The 22,435-nt window shown below is 26.8% G+C and overlaps 1 protein-coding gene across 4 annotated transcripts in view; it reads left to right on the forward strand.

The window, feature by feature from the left end:
* LOC136075021 (NACHT, LRR and PYD domains-containing protein 12-like) overlaps positions 1-22,435 on the forward strand; it is an 86,414-nt gene that overhangs the window by 44,486 nt on the left and 19,493 nt on the right. For 3 of the 4 annotated variants that reach the window (XM_065787229.1, XM_065787228.1, XM_065787232.1), the window contains one exon: positions 15,576-16,913. In XM_065787229.1, the coding sequence (XP_065643301.1) occupies positions 15,576-16,913 (1,338 nt within the window). Of the gene's footprint in view, positions 1-3,794; positions 3,880-15,575; positions 16,914-22,435 lie in introns of those variants that run through there. The other variant, XM_065787231.1, reaches the window with a different exon arrangement.

A 22,435-nucleotide genomic window follows, 5' to 3' on the forward strand; every position in this document is an offset into this window, starting at 1 on the left:
TAGCGCAAAAAGACTGAAACAAATATGTTAAAAAACATTATTTAGTTCTTTATTAGTTTAAAAAATCTAGCTTACTAGGGAACAGGTAAGTCGATTTCACAACCCGACCTTCCTTATATATATTTATATATATATATATATATATAAATGCTGTAGAAGATAAAAGTTAGAAATGTATTTTTTACTAATATATATATATATATATATATATATATATATATATATATATTTATATACTTATGTATATATTTATATACTTATGTATATATTTATATACTTATGTATATATGTATATATTTTATTCATATATTAAAACGCATAAATAAGGTCTGTGATATACACATATCACTGACCTTATTTTTTATGTTTTATAGTAAAACCTTTGTAACAAATTTTTTAATCCGACCTAACGTGTATACCTTAAAGATTTGACCTCAGGTTGTCCTGCAACTGGTAACATGTAATTTAGTACAACCTGTTTGATTTCTTGTTGCTTTATAGGATAAGCTCTTTTAGGCAAATGCTAAGAAAAGCCAACTCTGACTTGAACATACCTTCGTAAAGACTCCAATAGTCACATGCTTGGCCTGGGCATTTACATTCATAAGAATTCATCCATTTCAAACTAGTTTCAAATTCACTAAGTATTTTTTTATATGCTTTTGTTTAGCAACACTCTTTTTTTCGTTTAGTAACACTCCTTTTTTACGTTTAGGAACAATCTTTCTCGATGTTATTTCTGATCAAATTAACCAAGCCCCTTCTCTTTATCAATCAGCCAATATCGTTGTTGTTGGTGACTTTAGCGATCATTACACTGAATGGCTTGGCTCTCGTGTCAATGGCTCTGCAGGCCTTAAGGCTCACAACTTTTGCCTTTCCTAATCTCTAACTCAAATAATCAACTTTCCAACCCGTTTTCAAATTAACCCTAATCATTTTCCTTCTCTACCAATGTCTTGTTTCAGATCCTAGTCAGTTCTCAGTTGCTCCACTTTCACCTTTAGGTGCTTCAGATCACAATATGATCTCTCTTATTATCTCATTCTTCTTCATCATAAAAATCACCTTTTCATCATCTTTTTTTAAATTACCTTAAAGCTGACTGGGACTTTTTTCTGATTTTCTTTGTGATTGCGCTTGGGTAGAAATCTTTCGTTTTACTAGTGATAAATATTCTTCTTACATAACTTGTTGGATTCAAGCTGGCATGGAATATTTTATTCTTCTCCAACTATTCCATGTCAAGCCTCACTCTTCAACATGGTTTTCCTCACATTGTTCTTTTGCAATTTCCTATTGCAATTTCATAAGTCTTCTTCCTATCATACGCAAGGTTTTTGCATCTTGAATATGTTGTGTTAAAAAAGAAATCGGCATTTTAATTTTTTATGTTCTTTTGAATAAAATATTTTTCTTGTACCTAATGCTTTCTATAAAATGTGCACAGTGTTCCCAGAATCTTTAATTTTTATAAAAAGTTTAAAACCCCATAAATTGTTTATAAAATCTTGTGAAAATATGTGTAAAATACTATTTGGACTAAAGAATCTGATTCTGAGGTCAAATTTTATGTTTGTCTTTCTAACCTAGGGAATAGGAGAACTGTGATTGGAAAAAGGCACTAAGGGTTTTTTTTTATTATATTTTTTTTTATTTTTATTAATATAAGTTAAAATATAAAAATATTTAAAAAAAACTTTATTAAAATCAACTTAATTGTAATCTTCATTATGCTGATTGATTCTAAGGAGTATGTTGAACTTAAATACAAATCAGATTGACTCTCTTTTGGACTAAAAAATCAATCTAACATTTATTGATATCAGTGTTATTAATACTGGAAGAAAGAAAATCAAAGAATACTCAATCAAGCAGTATCAAGGAGTAATTTTAACCCCCACGTTCTGCTCAGACCATGTATGAGTCTGTAGGCCCAGAATGTGGTATATCTGGGCCTACAGACTCATACACAATAATAATATCAGATGGTGTTTTTAGTAGCTTCTGATAAAGTATTGCAAAAAGTACTGAGCACATTATAGTAGTTTTTATCTGTGATGAACCCATGTAGCATGCATGCTAGGTCATTGGCATCACTCCTGGAACAGTTGAAGTAGTGGCAAAAAGCAATTATCAACTTTTTGCCATCAACGATACTTATATCTGTTTTTACAAATACTTTTAACCATTTTCTGAAAGAATATGGCAAGTTGCATTTTTTTGCCAGTTTACAAAGAGTTGGTTGAAAACACTTCTTCACGCTAATGCTACTTTCCTTTGCTTTTACTAGAGTAACAGGACTGGTAAAAATAATTGAGTTAAAGATTTGATTAGTCCATATTACAAGGTTGTTTGCATCTTTAGTTTAAAGGGACACCAATAGAAACCAATAAAGTTTCCTTTAAGTCAACATCTTCAGAATCAGAAAACTGAAGTTGATGATTTGGTTTCCAGAAACATCATGTTCAAATTTACTGTCAACATATACAGAGTGATGATTTTTAGCATTAAGCTGGGATATATTCAAGCAGAAATTCAACAGTATCTTTGACAATACTGTTGACAGGGATAAAGTTTGCTTGTCATCACTGCCTATCTTATTATGTAGCAAAGTTTAAAGACATCCACATCATTGTGTCTCAGCTCTTAAGGAAAATAATTTTTTATAAGCTTTATAAGTACTTTTAAAAGCATTTCTTAAAATAATAAATATCACCCAATATGAAAATCATATATTTGCAGCATTTGAACAATTAAAGTTTTCTATGTTCGTAAATAATGTGTATGTAGTTGCAATATTTTTAAAATTTAACCTGATATTCATAGAAAGATATAAGTTATACACTAAAGGAGTACTGATATGTTGACTTTAACTCCTTTCCCCATCAATGATCACATCTCTGTTGAACTTCTTTTAAGAATGTTGTCTTATCTATTCCCTATTCATTAGCATGTTTTTCACAATATCCGCAAAATCATCTAGAATTTTGTTGTTACTTAATTTCTCAGCTTGATCACTTAATTTAATAAATATGTATTTCAATATGAAGTTAGCTAAAAATAAAGAAATATAGATTTTAAAGTCGTGTTTTTTTTATTTTCTGTCAAAACAAACGCTTAAAAAATTTCTGGGCACTTTTAACTTGCAATTTGTAGCCAAATATTTATGTTAGAAAAATAAAACAATTTTTTTCTAAGCCTTTTTTATTTCCTACCCTTTTTTGTGACTTAAGCTCACTTTTCTTCTGAATCACCAGCTGATCCTGCTGCTGCAGTTGGATTACCAGCCAAGAGAACTTTGACCTCCTCTTTCTAAGCTTTCCACAAAACGTTTTCTCACATTTTCCTTAAAAAAACTTTACTTTAGTAAATTTGATTAAATTTCCCTAAGATTGTTTTTATTAATTTCCTTTTCTTCATCAAAAGATATATTGTGTATTTCTTTAACTTTTTTTTACAGTTAGTTTACTTTTGTCAAAAAAACCTAACCCTGGTTTTCCATTGAAAGTTTATAAAATTTTTATTAAATTATATATTTTCCAATATTTCTAAAATTATATATCAAAGATTCTCTTTAAAATATGAGTAAACTGTCTTTTTTGTGCATTTAAATATAGTGAAAAACACAGTAACGTTATGTATATTTAAATGTAAAAATTGTTAATTAAAAAAGATTTACATAATGAAGCAACTAACTTTACTAACTCTGATTACATATATTTTTGAATTTGGAATTTAGAAATAAAATAATTTAGAAATAGCATGTTTATATTGGATTAAATGTGTTTCTCACCTATGCTTATTAATAGTAATAATTCAACGATATTTTTTCATCAAGTTCATCAGAAACAGATAACAGAGTTTCTGTCAAAAAATGTAAAAATTAAGTTACTTAATATTTAATATATTTAAAAGTAATATTTAACAACTGAGTATTGCATGTTTTGTTCACTTAAAAAGTATAATAAAAACAAATTTGTTTCATTTATTATTTATTTAACTTTTATTTTATTTTCTAATATGAGAATGTGTTACGTTGAAAGAGTAAAATTACTTACGATTTTTGTAATGCTCTTTTGAATATAATTTTTTTTGTACTTGATAATTTTTATCAAATTTATAGTCTCAAAGTTTTAACTTTTTTTATAAACAATACTTTTAACAGCATTTTTAAATAAATTTTATTAATAATCATTAACCAGAGATCCATACAGAACATAAACATTAAAATATATAAAGTGACTTACGGATAAACAAACAACATCCAAAAAGCCCACACAGACTAAAAACACAAAAATTTATAAAGTGGGTTTAAATTGAAATTGAAAAGCACACTCGCTAATCTTCATCAGAAGTATTGTGAGGCAGTTCGGCATCCTCTTCAAAGATTTTTTTTATCTTTTTAGTTTAACCATAAAAGTTTGCTTTTAAATAATTTGCATGGTTTTTTACCAGGTAAATCTTGCTTTACAAATTTACTTGAAAGCCAAGATATTTTAACTCTAGCAGTGGATCAAGATTATCCTATTGATATCCTCTTTACTGACTTTTCTAAACCATTTGACAGAGTTCACCATAGAAATCTTATATTAAAAATTGAAATGTACGGTATAATGGGATTCATTCTTAAATGGATTGAGTCTATTTTATCAAATAGAAGGCAAAGAGTTGTTCTTGAAGACATTGCTTCTACATGGCTTAGTGTTTTAAGTGATGTGCAGCAACGCTCTGTTCTGGGAACAATTTTTTTTTTAATTTATATCTATGATCTTCCAGACAAGATAAAAAATAAATGCAAGCTCTATGCTGATGATTGCAAAGTTTTCCACATAATCCGTAATAACAGTAGTAATGATCTACAGGATGACATAAATTCTATTTTTAATTGATGCAATGACTGGAGTTTGCAACTAAATATAGAAAAATGTTATAAAAATAAAATAATGCATGTCAATAAAAGTAATAAATTAAATAAAAATATCAATAAGTATTACATTTCTGATTATCAATTGAGTACTGTGGATTGTGTAAATGATCTTGGTATCATGTTTAAAAGCCATCTGAAATATGTTCATCATATCTGTGTGTTTCTAAAGCAAATAGAATTTATGGTCTTATGCGACACATGTTTTCATTTTTAAATGCTGACATTGTTTTATGTTCCGCTAGTACACCTTCATCTAGAATATGCGTCTTCTACTTGGAGTCCATTTTTTTTAAAAAGACATTAATGTTATTGAAGAAGTACAACATAGCAAGAAGATTAATTTCAGGATATTCAGAGCTTCTTTATGAGGAAAGATTAAATTGACTTAATTTAACAACCTAATCTATGAGAAGAGAAAGAAGCGATAAATTAGCTTTGTTAAATGTTTTAATAATTTTTTTCAGCTAAATACAGTATCTTCCCTAAGGAACTTTTGTCAACCAACTGGACCAGCTGGAAGTATATTGCAACCAGTTAGAAATTATAATTTTATAAATTTGACTATTCTCCTCAGTTTATGTAAAAAAAAACTATTTTTTTATAGACATAATTTCAAGTTATAATTTTTCTAGAACTTTTATCAAAATAGTTCTGTTTTTAAAGTTTTTTTTTTTTTAACTTTAATGATATTTGAGAATAATTATACTCTCCTCAACTTTGGAAAAAATCAGAAACTCTCTAGAAAATTCCAAAATGAAGTTAACTTTATTTTTTCCATTTATTCAAAGTGTTTACATGTAATTTTTCTGATTAGCTACTGTTGTCTGCAATAAATGGGAAATATATAAGCAGCTTGTTGAACTTTTTAAATCAAGTATATATAAAAAATATTTAGTCCATTTGCCCAAAAACTCCAATTTAAACCCACAGTTAGGGAGAATTATGTCTCAAATTTAAAATTGTTTGATATCTTCTGAAATTAATGCTTAATAGTTTGTTATAAGACTTTCATAATATATATGGGGTATTAAAGACTTCTATAATAAAAAAAGAATTTTATTAAAAAAAGTCAAAATTAGTTACAAACAGCTTGTTTTAATACCTTTCTACTTTTTTAATTGTTAACTATAAACTAGTTAACAATTAAAAAAATATATTTCTTTCAATCTATTTTTAATAAGAAAAGTCTTGGTCAGGAAAGCGAGCGACTTCAAGTATTTATATGAGTATGCAAACAGTATTTTGTTTTGACAATTTAACCACGGTTTTTAAGAAATGCTCTGAAAAAATTGGATTTTAATTACAATGAAAATAAATAACTTTGACATGTTTATCTTTACTAACGTCTTTACATTAGTAAGATGCTTTTTAATAAAGTAGCTAATCATTTTAATTAAAGTAGTAAATTAATAATTAAATTAATTTTGAAGCTCAGCTTTAGTTTTTATACTGTAAAGTATACATATCACAACAGTAACTTTACGAAACTGTAAATTACAAAATCAAATATTCTTTACAACAAAAAGAGTTTTTTATAAGTAATATGAAAAAAAGTCAAAATTATTTTTAAAAATTTTAATTTTATAAGCAACAACTTTAAACAGCGATGGTCTCTTTAATAAACTTTATATAAGAATCATTAAGGTTAGTTCACTCGAAAATTAAAAAGATTTTGTTAAGAAAATAGAAAAAGACAAACTTTTTTGAAAGTTTTTTGAATTTATTGATAGATTTATTGGCTACTTTTACAATAAGTTTTTATCTCAAGTTTCCTCATAGTTAAGTTAAGATTAATTTTTATTGCGTTTTTAAAATGTACAAAAATTTTTAAAATGTATTAACAGCCGTGGTCAAGTTTTCAAAATCAAATAGTATTTGCGTGGTCAAATTATGACGTGAAATCGCATGCCTGCTTTTCCAAGCCTTTAGAAATAAAACCTTTTTGTGTTTTTGAGCTCAGGCTCGTGTAACGTGAAAAAATATCACTAACTAAACACTAATGTATATCGGTTGTTATTGGATACTTGAAATATTGTAAGCTTTTTGTAAGCACCTGACACAAACAGAAAAATGACTAAAGAATGTTATAATTAGCAGAAACATTCTCAAACCATTTGGCTGTGTATAATCAGCTGATTTGATATCAGATATATAGAGGACTCTAAAAATAAATTTAAATCTGATAAATCCGAAAACATAATTAAAATCTAAAAACATAATTAACTAAAGCAAAAATTCTGATATTGGTTCTTCTAAACTAGTGAGTATTCTTCTTTCGGAATGATTTTTTAAACATTAATAAAAACTGCCTCAGTATTTCGAAGCAGATTGTCGTATATATTTTTAATTATTATTTATTCTAATTCACTTACAACTGCAACCAACCAATATTAATTTGATTGTTATTAGAAAACAAAAATATGTTAAAAGGAAAACGGTTGACAGAAGTTTTGAAAAATTGTAAGTTGTGAGCAGTTCCATATGAAAACATCCATTTTTTTACTATGTACTTTAGAACTGTTGTACTGTGAACTTTCAAGTTTAACCTATTAAAATAATAGAGAAAAAGAATATAAAAAACAGAAAAATCAAAGATGGTGTGCCACATAATTTTTCTTTAAATTAGTTGAAATATATTGAACTGACCTTATATAAATTGTAATATAAATTGTATTTAAATTAGTTAAAATATATTGAACTGACACTATATAATGGTATCTAAAACATAACAACTATAATTTAAAAAGCCTACTATATCTGTTTTTACAGCCTGAAAATGTGTTTTTTATTTCAATTAAAATAAAATTTGTTGTAACATTAAACTGATTATACTCTGTTTTGGGTAATTCTACATCAAATCACCTAGTCCATTCAACCATGAGTCTTCCTTTTTGTTTCATGTTCATTTTATTTATTAAAAAAACATTATTATAAAAAAAAAATACTCTTAAAAAAACATTGCGTGGAAAATTTTAGATAAAAATTTTAGCAGTTATTAATTTTTATATTGGCTTTTATATTGACTTTATATAAGTTTCCTGAAATGACCCAGTTTTTGAAAAAACATTTATTTTAATTAAATAAAAAATAACGGCAAAAGTATGAAAATAAACATTTATTATGTTTTTTTGAAGCAGAATCCAATAAATCTACTTAAAATACTAAAATTAGAAAAGAGCATGCTTAAAAATTATTAAAACAACAAATTTATATAATTTGTTCCGGGCCCCCAATATCTCAAAACACCTTTTTTTTTATATGCTATTAACATTTTAAGTTACTTGAAAGCTTACCTGTCATCAAAGATCTAACTGGAAAAATAACATTAACATAAAGAACTATAATTTCAATGATAAATCACTTATTGAAGACATTAGTAAAAATGCAATAAAAATAAATTATCAATAACTTATTTTATATAACTTAGGTATTCACTAGAACTAAAGCAAGCATTAGAAAATATAGTTTTTTCAATATGTTGAAAATAAAACAATAGTCTTCTATTTGAGGCCAGTAAAAGTATGTTGAGGGAAGTTTTGTGTTAGTTAAAGCATGTTGATGGGAACTTTTGAAGAAGCTTAACTTCAAAATCAACTTCTTGATTGATTTTAGTTATAATGTTGATCCACCACTTACCATCATAGACTTAACCCTCAGAATTAGGGTTGGTATTTGGTAATACTGACCTAACTGCTGACCAAGAAGTGCTTAAGGTCGGCAAAAAATGGCCGACCACGTTTCTATGTTTTATGGTCAAACCTTTGTTGATGAAATACATGGAAACATACATAAACTTGAATGTCTTCAAAACATCTTGGTGTGGAAGAACAACAAGAATATTTGTGAACACTAAAAACCCGCCAAATATACAAACAAACTAATTCTATTGGTTTAAAGAATACACTGACTAAGTGAAATAATGTTCTAGATGTAATCTGTTGAAATGTTTTAAAACTTGTATTATTCGAGATTTTTTAAGTTTTGAAATTCCAAGCATAAGTTGTTTTAAGAATATATTATCGAACTAACTATTATTTTAATACTATGGCTCATTCTCGGAGCCACATCTGCAAATCCGTAAATCTTTTAAACTATTATTATTTGTTTACAAAAATAAATGTTTAAAATATATTTTTAAATTGTTAAAATTTTGAAAGTTTATTATATATTATAGATTTTATTAGTATATTCTTATTTAATTAATTATTAATTAATTTTAAGAACATTTTTCCATCCACCCAAAGCTCATTAAGCCCCCCTCCTCCTCCCACTTAATAATTTTTACTTGTTATTGACAACAACAAAAATTTCTCAAAACAAAAGTGAAAATCTGTGAAAATTTTTTAAGAATTAAAAAACATACTAGTAACTGATAAATATTCTTATTTCAGCATTTCCAGCGCTAGTAAAGTGTGCTAATCTTCTTTTTGTTTTTGACAAACTTGTTTACAGAAAGTAGACTATTACATTCCTACTCTACTAGAAATATACACAATTGAAAACTAAATGTACCATCTTTTAAAAGCCAGAAGTATGCTAAAAATTCTATTGTTAATCAGTGCATCTGTGAATGGAGCAGGAGCTTTGCATGCATTTTGAAAGAGTCCAAAAAAACTATATCCTAAAATACCTTTACTCCATCTTAATTTTACTTATATTATGTTTATCAGTTTATTTTATATTTATCAATTGGTATCACTCCTCAGAGTTCTGTATGAGTGACACCATCCTAAGTAAATCATTAACTTATTATTATAATTAATTTTATGCTTATAACTACCATTATTATATTAGTTATTATTATTATTTTTTCATTGTAATTATTTTAAACAAACTTATTATTACTATAACTATAATTTGTATTAATTTTTTTTATCTTATTATTTTATTATAATATATTATTATTATTATTCAGTAGTAGTAGTAGTAGTAGTAGTAGTAGTAGTAGTAGTAGTAGTAGTAGTAGTAGTAGTAGTAGTAGTAGTAGTAGTAGTAGTAGTATTTATTATAATATATATTACTATTATTATTATTATTATTATTAATATTATTATTACTATTATTATTTTTATTATTGTTATCAAAACTATTGTAAAAATGATTTATGAAAATTAAATAGCATGTTTTTGTTGTTTTCGTTGTTGTTGGACCCCTTTTCTACTTATATACTTTTTTTGTTTTAAATACTAATTAAAATTAAAAAGCCCACTCACTAAACATCATCGGCGGTATTGTGAAGCAGTTCCACTTTCTAAAGTATTTTTAACCTTTTAAGTTGATTTCTATCTAGTTAATTAATTTCTACATTAACTCAATGATTTAATTAATTAATTTGTTTATCTTACGAAGAAGAATTGTTTCAAATATGTTAAACTTTTCAAACTACGCGAAGCATTAAATAGTTATTAAAAGAATTAACTTTTTTTATTTATAAAATAATTAAGCTAAAAAAAAACTAAAACTAGCGTTGGTTTTATTTGAATCTTGTTGGACCTATCGAGGCTGGGGGCTCGTTTTGTTTTGGAGACCTTTTTTATATCCCACATCAACATAAAAATGACTAATAGAAAAGGTTTTCTTGACTATTTTGGGGCCGGGGTTTTCTCTGCAGTAAATAAATTTGATAATAATGTTTTCAAGATTCCATGTGGTGGTCATTCTTTGAATCTTGTGGTTAATGATCTTTTAAAGACGAGAGATATAGTAAAGTAAAAAAATTAAAAAATGGCTCAAAGTGTTACAAAGTAAAGTTTTAAATACATTTTTGCTAATGATTTTTTCTTAGCAGCTACTTTTCTTGATTTCAAATTTTGTAAATTTAAGTTTATGATTACTTTCTATGAACCTTATGATTTTCTCCTATGAATCTTACGATAGTCTTTGATTGTTTCATGTTAAAGTTTTTGAAGTTGTTTTTTATCATTTTTTTTTAATTTTGCTAACAATTAGCTAAAGTTATTAAATTTTTATTAAGAAATTCTAACATTTTTCAAAGAAATTTCCAAGAACTTTCAGTAAAAAAGTGTTTTTTTTTTAACTTATAATCTGTTGTATTTAAAAAGATTTTTAAACCAACAACTTTATGCTTATGTAATAAATGATAAATAAAAATGTTTGTCAAATTTAATAAAATTATCTCAAAATATAATTTTGGTTTAAAATATCTTCAATCTTCAAACTACCAATAAAAATCAATTTTAAAAAATTTAATTTAATTCATATTAAATACAGGAATTTTTTTGTTAAGAAATTTCAGAACTTTATTTGTAATGAAATTACTAATAATAAAAAAAATTTAAAAATGAAATAAAATTACTAATAATAGTACTTCAATTATGATAAGTAGTGATCGACCGAAACCGAAATTTGAGCCGAAACCGAAAGTACCGAAATTTCGGTTCAGTTAAGCCGTAGCCGAAATTTCGGCCGAAATTTGAAAATGAATGTTTAAAATCCCTGAACCTTTTATGATCACCAAATTAAAGCAAAAAAAAACTATTTAACATATATCTAAGCAATCACTATGTAACATAGTTTGATAAAAACTATAATATGTCAAGACATTTCAATAATTAAAGGTAATAATTAAAGAATTTTCTCGACGAACTACAGAAATATAGAAGACCTATAGGTCTTTTAACAGAGCACCGCGGAAGTGCATTTAACCAGGAAGTTTACGCTTCCTTCATTACCGTGACGCAAAAATGTATCCTAAGCTCGTTTTGAGCCTGGATCTCCTGCTTCCAAGTCAAGCGCTCTAACCACTGCGCCACGGTCGCACAAGAAACTTCAGACCTTCTTTAAAGTGTGAATCAATTTTTGAGATTTATAGGACTGCCGGTAGTTGTATTGCTTTTTCAGTTAAGAGATTTTTTAGAGTAAACCACTTCTTAAATGTGATGAAAGTCCGCTAAGTGATTGAAGTTTTGGACTGTACGATCCATGAGATATTTTCAAATTGCAAGTTCCGTATTTGAAATCACTAACTGTCACGGTAAAATGATTCCACAAAGCAGATTTTTATCAATTATTTTCCGTTGTAAAATTTAGCACTGCGAAACTTTTGATGAAACTATTGCTTTGGGTTGCTTTACTTAAATGTTAATTCATTTTAAGAATGATTTGAGAATAGTAACTTAAAACTATTATGTAACGTGATTTCAATTAAAATTTTTACAATTGTTATAATTAAAAATTGATTTACTAACAAACGATTACAATTAGGAAACCGTCATAACCCTACTTATATTAAAACTTAAAAAAAATCTTATAAAAGTTTCGGTTCATTTCGGTTGCGGTTTGAACCGAAATTTCGGCCGAAACAGGAAAAGTAAAAAAATTGTTGAAGCAGAAATTTCGGTTTCGGTTTCGGCCGAAGCCGAAAGTTTCCGTTCACTAATGATAAGTAATCAAAGTACTTTAATTAGTAGATAAAAAGATAAATTTGTTTAACTTAAGCTTGCCTTTTTTATTTGTCTGTATGTTTTTTATATTTGTTTTTTAATGTTATTTATGTCTATTAAATTAGTATGTCACCTCTCCAAGGATAAGGAGACCATTACAATTTAGGAGACACTTTTTTATTTATTTACGTTTTTTTTTATTGGGGTTATTGGTCCCTTTCACATCACCTTAACTTCAAAACATGAAACTTGCAATAAAGACCACTGTGCGAAAAAAAAGTTGTGTAAGAGCCATTGTTAAGAAGTTTTTTAGAAGTGATACTTCAAATAGATTTCATATTAAAAAGTTTTTCAGAAGTCATAACTTCAATCACTTTTAGTAAAAATAAAGTTAAAAGTAATAATTTGAAGCCTAAGTAAAAATTTTGTCAGATAAAATAATAAAAAGTAACATAACAACAAATAAAAAGTTTTTCAAATATATTAACATTAACTCCAATGGGTTCATTCGGAACTCTGTCTCGTCTGATTTTTCTCGGTTTTTCAGAGTTTGTGAAATCGAGAGAAATCGAGAGACTTCAACGGAATTTCGACAAAGTTTTTTAAAAATATCAATTTTTACTCCTAAAATAAATAAATTCTTATTTTGTTTCTACGCTGTTTTTACTATAGTTCTTGTTGTTTTTAAAATGTTAGAGTTCTCTTTGTTCAATAACCACACTAATTTACATCGCAAAGCAATTGGTAATGCACAGTGGGCCAGGTGGTGGTGGTGGAAAAAAACCTCCAAAAAAAGCTTATTCTATTCAAAACCATATAATAAAACATAGTCATACTTTACCATTGTACTATTTCAAAAACTCTTTTGAGTATAATAGTAAGTTTTAATAATAGTATTTTTTTAAATCCACAAAAATAAATTGTAATGCATAATAAAATTTCATTTTTTGTCAAAAAAGCAAGAGTATTTTAATTTTAAAGCAATGATATAGTAAACAGTAATTCTTAAAATATTATGCGTATGTGAATACAAAATAAGTATTAGGTCAAGATCATTATTTATAATATATACAAAAACTGGTCTTAAAATAGCGAGATAAGTTTTTAACTTAATTAACTTATAATACTTATACAGAGATAGTAAAAAATGTCATACAAGCATTGCTTGTCCAGAAAGCAGTACAAACGGCCTAACTGGATACATCAAAAGTTGCGAGAAAATAGATTTAAAACCATCCAGTTCCAGACCAGAGTTTTGACTAAGATGTCGTTAAACTATCTTCTTGCAAAGTTAACAGCTCTTGATTGATATTCGATTAGATCCATATCTCAATCTGAAATACTAAGAATGCTTTTTGAAAATTATGGGCATAGTTTGCTCAAGTCAGCATCCACAATTGCAAAAAAAAATTAAGATGTTTCATGCTGAAGCCAAATATTTAATGATTGCTGAATTGGCTATATAAGGAGAAAAATTTGGACTAACGGGTGACGAATGGTGTAGCAATAGAGGTAGAAGATACTACAATTTAAATGTTCATTACACAAGAACGTATTGTTTAGGAATGGTGAGATTGTGATCTCCTAGTTCTGCCGAAACATTAAACATTTTGATAATGGAAAAATTAAAAGAGTTTGGTATAGGTATTGAAGATATTGCAGGTAAAACTGCGGATGGCTGTAGGTGGATGGTGAAATTGGGTACAATATTTAATTTTCCACATCAGATCTGCCAGATCATTCAATTCATTTGAATGTTTGTGATTTGATATACGCTAAAAAAGATTGTCGCAAAATTTTGAACAATGAAACTGAATCGGATAATGAATATTGAATTAGAAACGGAAGCTGATGAACAGACTGAAGGAGATTTTCTTATTGACTATTTGGAGAACGAGATTGAATATGAAGAAAATATTGAAAAAAGTCTACAGAAACTTTGAATACTAATTAAGCTTTTGAAATATTCATTGTTTTGATATGCATTCTTAAAAGAAAAATAAACAAAATTCACGGATCTATGCATGACAAAGGACTGTTGTTCAACAACTGTACTAGATGGAACAGTGTTTTTCAGATGGTTAAAAGATTTTTGGATTGCTTAGAAGCTGTAAAAAAAAAACGCTCGAAGAACTAAACTGCTTAAATATGTTAAATAAAATTGACTTGAATTTCTTAAAATTGCTGTCCGACTTATTGGAAGTCATTGCTGACGCTACAGTTCGCTTCGTAAAACCAAATACAACAATTTTGGAGTGTGACATTGTTATGGAAACATTAGCAAGGAAATTGAAGGTTGTAGAAACTGACATCAGTTCTAATTTTGCAGAGGCATTAATCTTCAGATATGAAAATCGTAAAAACATTATGTTAGTATCATTGAGTCGTTTTTTGCAAAGTCCCAATTTATTTAAAAATAAAAACCACACATTTTTTTACTCTTCCAAAAAAGATATTCAAGTTTATGCAGCAAATTTATTTGATCAACTATTTACAACATAAGAAAATTGTTTCCAACCAAAATCAGATGATCTCGCTAAAAGCAAAAAAGGAGAACCATCACAATCGACATCTTTTTTTGCCAAATTCAAGAAGTTCTAAATCAAAATCAATCAGCAGTTAAAAATCCAAAAAAAATCAAGACCTTCACCGATTAGTTAGAAGAGTATGAAGTAACTGGTGTGAAATCAGAAGCAGTATTGAAATTTGATCTAGCCATCCACCCAATTGAAGCAACTTCCTCGCAAGCAGAAAGAGTTTTCACCTCGTCTTCCAGATTTTTCACAAAGTTTTGTAGTTTGCTTTCTGATAAAATAATAAATGCTTTGATCTTTTTAAAATATTATTTAAAAAGATCTTCAGAATAAAACCTTTTTTTTTTTGTTGCTAATTTTTACTATAAGTACCCCAAGAAGTCTTTATTACAGAGCACCGCGAAAGTGGCATTTAACTGAAAGTTAACACCTTCCTAACCGATGCCGGTTAGAATACCATTTATTAAATAAAAATTGTTCATTAAAAAAATTGATAAAAATAATTATTTAAGTATACTAAGAAATACAAAGCTATAAATTTTTTTTTAAATTTATTTTATATTTTTCAAAAGTTTTATGTCAAGTTTATTATAATAAATATTTTACATTTGTATAAAATTATAGTAACAATGATCATCATTGTCATGATCATGAACATTATCAAAATCATGATGATGACATTACTAGAAATTTTTTTATTTTACTTAGATTTGTTGAGGATGTCGGCTGAACTAAAAAAATATTATCTTAAATATTATGGGAAAATTGGTGAACTTCAACTATTATTAAAAGCATCTGCAAATGTTGATCTGATACAAAAATTTGTTGATCTATGTGTTGTTAATGCAGCGAATGCTCAAGTGGATGCTGTTTTTAGTGTTGAACGAAAAGATTTTCTTAAAAAGCAAATGAATTATACACCAATTCCATATAGTGAAATATTTACTAAAGAAGAATCAGTAATATTAATATCTGGAATAGCTGGCATTGGGAAAACATGGTTGCTTAGAAAATGTTTGCTTGATTGGTCAAATGGTTTAATTTGGAAAAATGTTGAACTTGTGTTTTATTTGGAATGTAGGAGGCTTAATCAACATCAAAATATTTCTAATATTAATGAATTGCTAAATGTTTTCTACAAAGATATTGTTAATGACATTAACATTAGTAATGATACTGCACTGTTTATAATTGATGGATTAGATGAATTTAAATATATGAATGAGTTATTAAATTCAAGTTTAACTTGTAACTATCCTATTGTTAATACTTTAAAAGAAGTTCAAAAATACAAACATGTTATTGCTGGTAGAGTTTATGCAATAGATCAGTACCAAAGTCTATATGCAAAACATAGCGATAAGTTAACCATTCAAATAATGGGGTTTAATGAAAATGGAATAAATAATTATGTAGAAAATCATGTTGTGGAAGAAAAAAAACAAGTTGTAAAAACAACATCAAAGGAGTCTCCCATTGCAAAAGCCATGGCATCTGTTCCATTTTATTTGTCTTCCATGTGTAAAATTATAAGTGATTCAAAAAATATAGATTCAAATACTTTCTTAACAATGACAGATTTGTATGGAAATATTTTTTTATATTTTTTACGAGAACACATTATTAAAAACAATAAATTGGTTTATGAGATAATGGAAGATAGTTCCAATAAAAAATGTATTTTGAATATTTGCAAAATTGCATATAAATTGTTTGTTGAAAATAAAATAATTTTTTCCAAAGAAGAAATTCAAGCTTTTCATAGTGACTTTGATAAAAATGAAGGTAATTATTTCGGATTTATAGAAAAGATTGAAACAGATCTAGGTTGTTATTATCAATTCGCACATTTGACAATAATGGAGTTTTGTGCATCTGTATATGCATATAATTGTTTAAGTAATAAAGAGGTTATGGCCAATAAGAGGCTGAAGAGTTGCTTATCGATGATTTGTGGATTAGCCAATAAAAACCAAAACAGTTTAATAAAGTTTCTTGTTAATCTGAATCCTATGAATGAATCTTTACCTTGGTTTTCTAGTTTTAGTAAGTCATTTTAGATAAACACACTGGTGTTCAATAAGATATAAATAATATAAATTTTTAACTTATTTTTAACAAATTATTTTGTTAGTGCAATATATTTATTTATATATGTGTGTTTGTGTGTATTTGTATTAGGTAAGGTTTCAACATGTTATTTATGTTAATTCAATTCGTTCTTCAATATAAAAGTTGAGAAACAGCTAAATTTTTTCATTCATTGACTTTTGATTTCATTGAATTCCATGCTAAAGTTAAGAAGCAATTGATTTAGTTCTTGCATTAACTTTTATGCTAGAGTTGAGAAACAACTGAATTTTAATAAAACTTTTTTCACAAATGATTAAAGTATCAACTTTTCAATAAAATACTTTCATTAACACAGTACTTGGTAGCATATCTGTTTTTACAAAAAGGATTGCAGAGTCTTTTTTAAGAGTTTTTGTTAATAAAATATAACATATAACTTTTTATCAAATTTGTTGACAATATAAGTTTATGACATGAGGAGCGTTTTTAAAATCTCATCAACAAGATAGTTAAATTTTTTTTTTCTAGACTATTAAAGATTGTGATGAGTCCACAAAATGAAATATTATTTTGAAAAAGTTTTATATTTACATTTAAATTTACTTTAATTTTTATGAGGGATTTTTAATACACAAATCACTTTTCAATAGAGTAACTAAATGTTTCTTATATTTGTTTATAATGCATGCTTTTTTTCCAAATTGTCAAAGAGGATTATATTTTTTTATATTTACTTGAGTGTGTTTTTTTAATGATAAGTTAAGGGCTGGAAAAAACCAGCTAAAAAACTTGATTTTAGCCTTATGACTAAAATTAAGTGCAGCATTTGTTTTAAATAAAGCTTTCTTTACTTTCACAGGAGTTACAAAAACAATACTTGTTTGTAATGAAAATACTAATTTTCATATGACTGCTAAGAAATATTTTGTTAAAATTGTTTTTAGAGTATTTAGCATTTTTTCACATTATTTTTTTAAATTGAAAATTTTTATGTTTTCCAAAATATTTATAAAAATATATATATATATTATATATATATATATATAGTTGTGATGTACCAATTAATTGGCATTTGCTCAATCAGCTATTTTTTGCACAATCGGTATCGGTATGGGCCTTTTTTTTATTAATTTACTGACTTTTCCAACCAACAGCATTTAATACTATTATCCTGCATTATAATAACAATTAAACAGAGGCGTGGTGGCCCCAGAGGCTATGCGGGATTCCCGCATGGGCTTTTCATTTTTCATCTAAGTATGGGCCTTTTGGCAAATTTTAATTTTTTCAAAATTTTATGGAAATTCCACAATCATTTACAATATTTCTGTTTACACAAATTAAATTTATTAATCACTTGATATAAAGTCTTGCGGACCATTTTCGTGAGTAGCTTCACGAAAATGGTCCGCAAGCTTTGTCATCACTGATGCACCGTCGAAACAGTGTGCAATGCAATTTGCTTTCCAGTCAAGGTTTGTTTTGTCCAATATATTAGATATGTCTGTAAGTAAATTTGTTGCTCTTCCACGAGTTATTTCACACATATCAATCAACCTCTCTTCAATGACATTGTGTAATGGAATGTAAGAAACGTATTCATCAATTTCCACTTGGTATTGCTTCTGAATGGTACGAATTACATGACACATCTGGTTGCACAGAGCTATATCTGTTGTTGAATCAGCTTGTATACTAAAAACACCATTTTTATTTACTAGGCTTATAATTCACTTTTGCATTTGAGTAGTGAAAACTTTCAGTAGTGCATCAAAGGTGTCGTTACTAAGCCAGGTAATTTTTGATCCTCTGCCAACTGCACCAGATTTTTTACCAAAGTTACATTTTTGTGATGTCTTTTCGTTGGCTGAAAGCTGCCTCAAGTGTTCATTAAGCATTGGATCCACTGTTATAAGAAGTTTTAACAAGGCTTGAATGTTTCCATGCCGCAAATAAGGTTCCAAAATGGCGGTAGCATTTTCGTTTCGGTGCCCACGCCATGGTAGGCCTTGCATAACAAGAGTGCAAAATGCTTTTATTATGCTTTTAAGAACAAAACGGTTTTGGTCTACAACTGTTTTAATCCCTTGGTCTAGAAGGTGACGAGTGGATTTTCCTGCTTTAGAGATAAGGAATGCGTCTAATTCTGCAGAGTGGGCAACTGATAGCTCATGTCTATTAATGTTGTGTTGATGGTGCGATCTTCCGGTTGGGTCTAACGGACATCCAGTCACGAAAATGTTGTTAGCATCACCATTAAAACATATACATACACTGCAAAAATATTTCTCTCTCTTCTGGTTAAAGCTGAGCCATGTACGTGTAGTTTCATCTTGTTCGTTATCAATATTGCGTTTATAACCTGCGGATACTGTATTCTTTACAGAGCTTGGTTGAATTGGATGGGTACAAGTTATAAAACTTACCTCTTGTCCTGTTGCTGGCCTTTGCCAAAGTTTAATTGAATCATCTATGTTATCCAATGTTTGGAGGGATTGAATACTAATATGGTCTGACGTTTTCGAAATTGAAAAGTCAACTGAATTAATGTGGCTAGAAACCTCGTCTGTAATTGCTTCAAAGGTATCATCAGAATCAGATTATATAGGAGTAGTTGATGATGATGCAAAGAATCCAGGGAGAGTTTTTTGTCCCGATTGCAATATCTTTAACTCAGCTCGAATTTTTTCTTTCTTCTTTTCCCATCCGGATTTCTGTTTTTTCATATTTTTTTGGAAAAAAAATGATAAATCACACACTAATACACACGTAATTAAAATTGAACAAAATTTAGAATACATTAACAATTATAAATGAACAAAAAAAAAAAGTACCTTTTAAGTGCTTTGTTCGAATCTTTGTTGAAATATTATAATAAAAAAATATCTTATTAGTAAATTTGTTACTCATATCATTTTACTCGCTGAGTCAATTTTCTTGAGTATTTATACATGTCAATAACAATTAAGATAACCATAAAATTACTCCCCGCTATCAATTAAAATAACTTGCACATGTTTTTAATATGTAACTCCCACGAGTTTAAAAATATGTATAACATAAATAACCTTTTAAAAATAGTGTAAAACCATATATTTTAATTTATTTTAATTGAGGTGTGGGAGTACCGCAAATATTTTCAAATAAATTTGATATTACAACTATACACTTTATATATTTACGACACATTTTTATTACTATTAATTATAGGTAAGTTTAAAATGAATTATAAAGATTCCATGGCTTTAAATTTTCTTATTTTCATTATTTTATTTTTGTTTTTTTTTTGAAATGAAAAAACAATAAAATAGCATTTTTTTAAAAATATGAAATACTTTTCAATTAAGTAACTGCTAAATAAAACTACGTTATAAAAACTTTTATGTTTAAATTATGTCAATAACGGCACCATTTTTAAAGCGGCATTTTTGCTGTTGTGAGTTCATGCGAAAATGTTAAGAAAGGTTAAAACATCGAACTAAACTATAAACTATCTATCGAATAAAACTATAAACTATCTATCGAATAAACTATAAACTATCTATCGAATAAAACATCGAACTAAAGCATAAACTATCTATAAAAAGAATTTCTTATTTTTCAAGATTTTCAATATTTATTTAGAACAAAATTATGTATAATTTAAAAAAATTTATATTATTATACAATAAAATATATTTCATTATATAATAATAGAAAAAAATAAAATCTTTGATTTTTAATTTTGTGTTGGGCTATGTTCTTCAAACAACAAAATACTAATCGTATTTGCTTGCGGTAAAGTTGTGTTTTAAGAAAATCAACACAATAACATGGTCGCTACATCGTGTTGTAGCCATTTTTTATTTCGAAGTATTACAAACAATACTATTAATTACAAATAGTATTATCTCAACTTGTTAGTTTGTATTAATGATTTATTAAAATAAGGTCAGCTCTTTTATATATATATATATATATATATATAAATATATATATATATATATATATATATATATATAAATATATATATATATATATATATATATATATATATATATATATATATATATATATATATATATATATATATATATATATATGTGTGTGTATTTTTTTTCGTATGGGCCTTTACATCAAGCATATATAGTATAATCCCGCATATATAGGCCTTTTAATGAAAATCCCGCATGGGCTTTTTAGAGCCACCACGCCCCTGCAATTAAATAATAAATTAACTTGGAATTTTTTTAAGAAATAGTTGATATTGACTTTGTTTATAGGCAAATTTGTTTATTCTCAAGATGATGTGTATAAGCTTTAATTTAACAGCTGAATGTACTTATAATTTTATTTCCATAATGTTGCTTTTAGAATAATTATATTTTGTGATGTTCTATTATTAAACCTAAAAGTAACCTATTTAAGCATTGTTATCTATATGTTTTCAAGTACAGGCTTTTATATTTCTATATGATTTTTGGTAAGATATCTAAATTACTAATTAAGTACAGTTACAGAATTTTAAGTAAATTTTAACTTAAAGTGGTATGGTGTTATTATTATTCTTAACATTTTAATAATTAGTTAATATCAGCATTGGTCTTTTTCCACATATTGGCATTGTCATCCATCACAAATGTGCTATTGTTACATCACTAATATATATGTATATATGTATATATATATATATATATATATATATATATATATATATATATATATATATATATATATATATATATATATATATATATATATGTATATATATATATATATATATATATATATATATGTATATATATACATATACACACATATATATATACTAATTATTTCATAGACTACCTGCCCCAACCAGACCCTCAGTCTATGTAGCAGCACTCCGTTGCGAGTCTGGCTATTTGTCAGTCGATGTAGCAGCACTCTGTTGTGAGTCAGGCTATAAGATAGTCAATGTAGCTACTCTCCGCACATGTTTTACAGTTAAAAAATAAAAATAAAAACATTTGGAATGTTTTTAAAAACATTCTGAATCTAGTTTGTAAATTTTTAAATCTTTTAATTTGCTGTTTTGTGGTTTTAATTACTTCCCGTAATTAAATTATTGCGTTTTAACTTAATCTATCCTTAGTTTTGTCAGCTTTAAAACCACAAACAAGCGAAAAGCCATTTTTTACGACAAGTTTGTTTCCTTAGCTGTAGACTATATATATATATATATATATATATATATATATATATATATATATATATATATATATATATATATATATATACATATATATATATATATATATATATATATATATATATATAGTCTACAGCTAAGGAAACAAACTTGTCGTAAAAAATGGCTTTTCGCTTGTTTGTGGTTTTAAAGCTGACAAAACTAAGGATAGATTAAGTTATAACGTATACGTATAGTATACATACTTCAATTTATACCAAAAATTCAATTACAGGAAGTCTCAAATTTTTTAACTACTGTAATTTTTCATACATTTGTGGAACAT

The sequence above is a fragment of the Hydra vulgaris genome, chromosome 01 (assembly GCF_038396675.1).
Source record: "Hydra vulgaris chromosome 01, alternate assembly HydraT2T_AEP".
In the NCBI taxonomy this organism is placed as follows: domain Eukaryota; kingdom Metazoa; phylum Cnidaria; class Hydrozoa; order Anthoathecata; family Hydridae; genus Hydra; species Hydra vulgaris.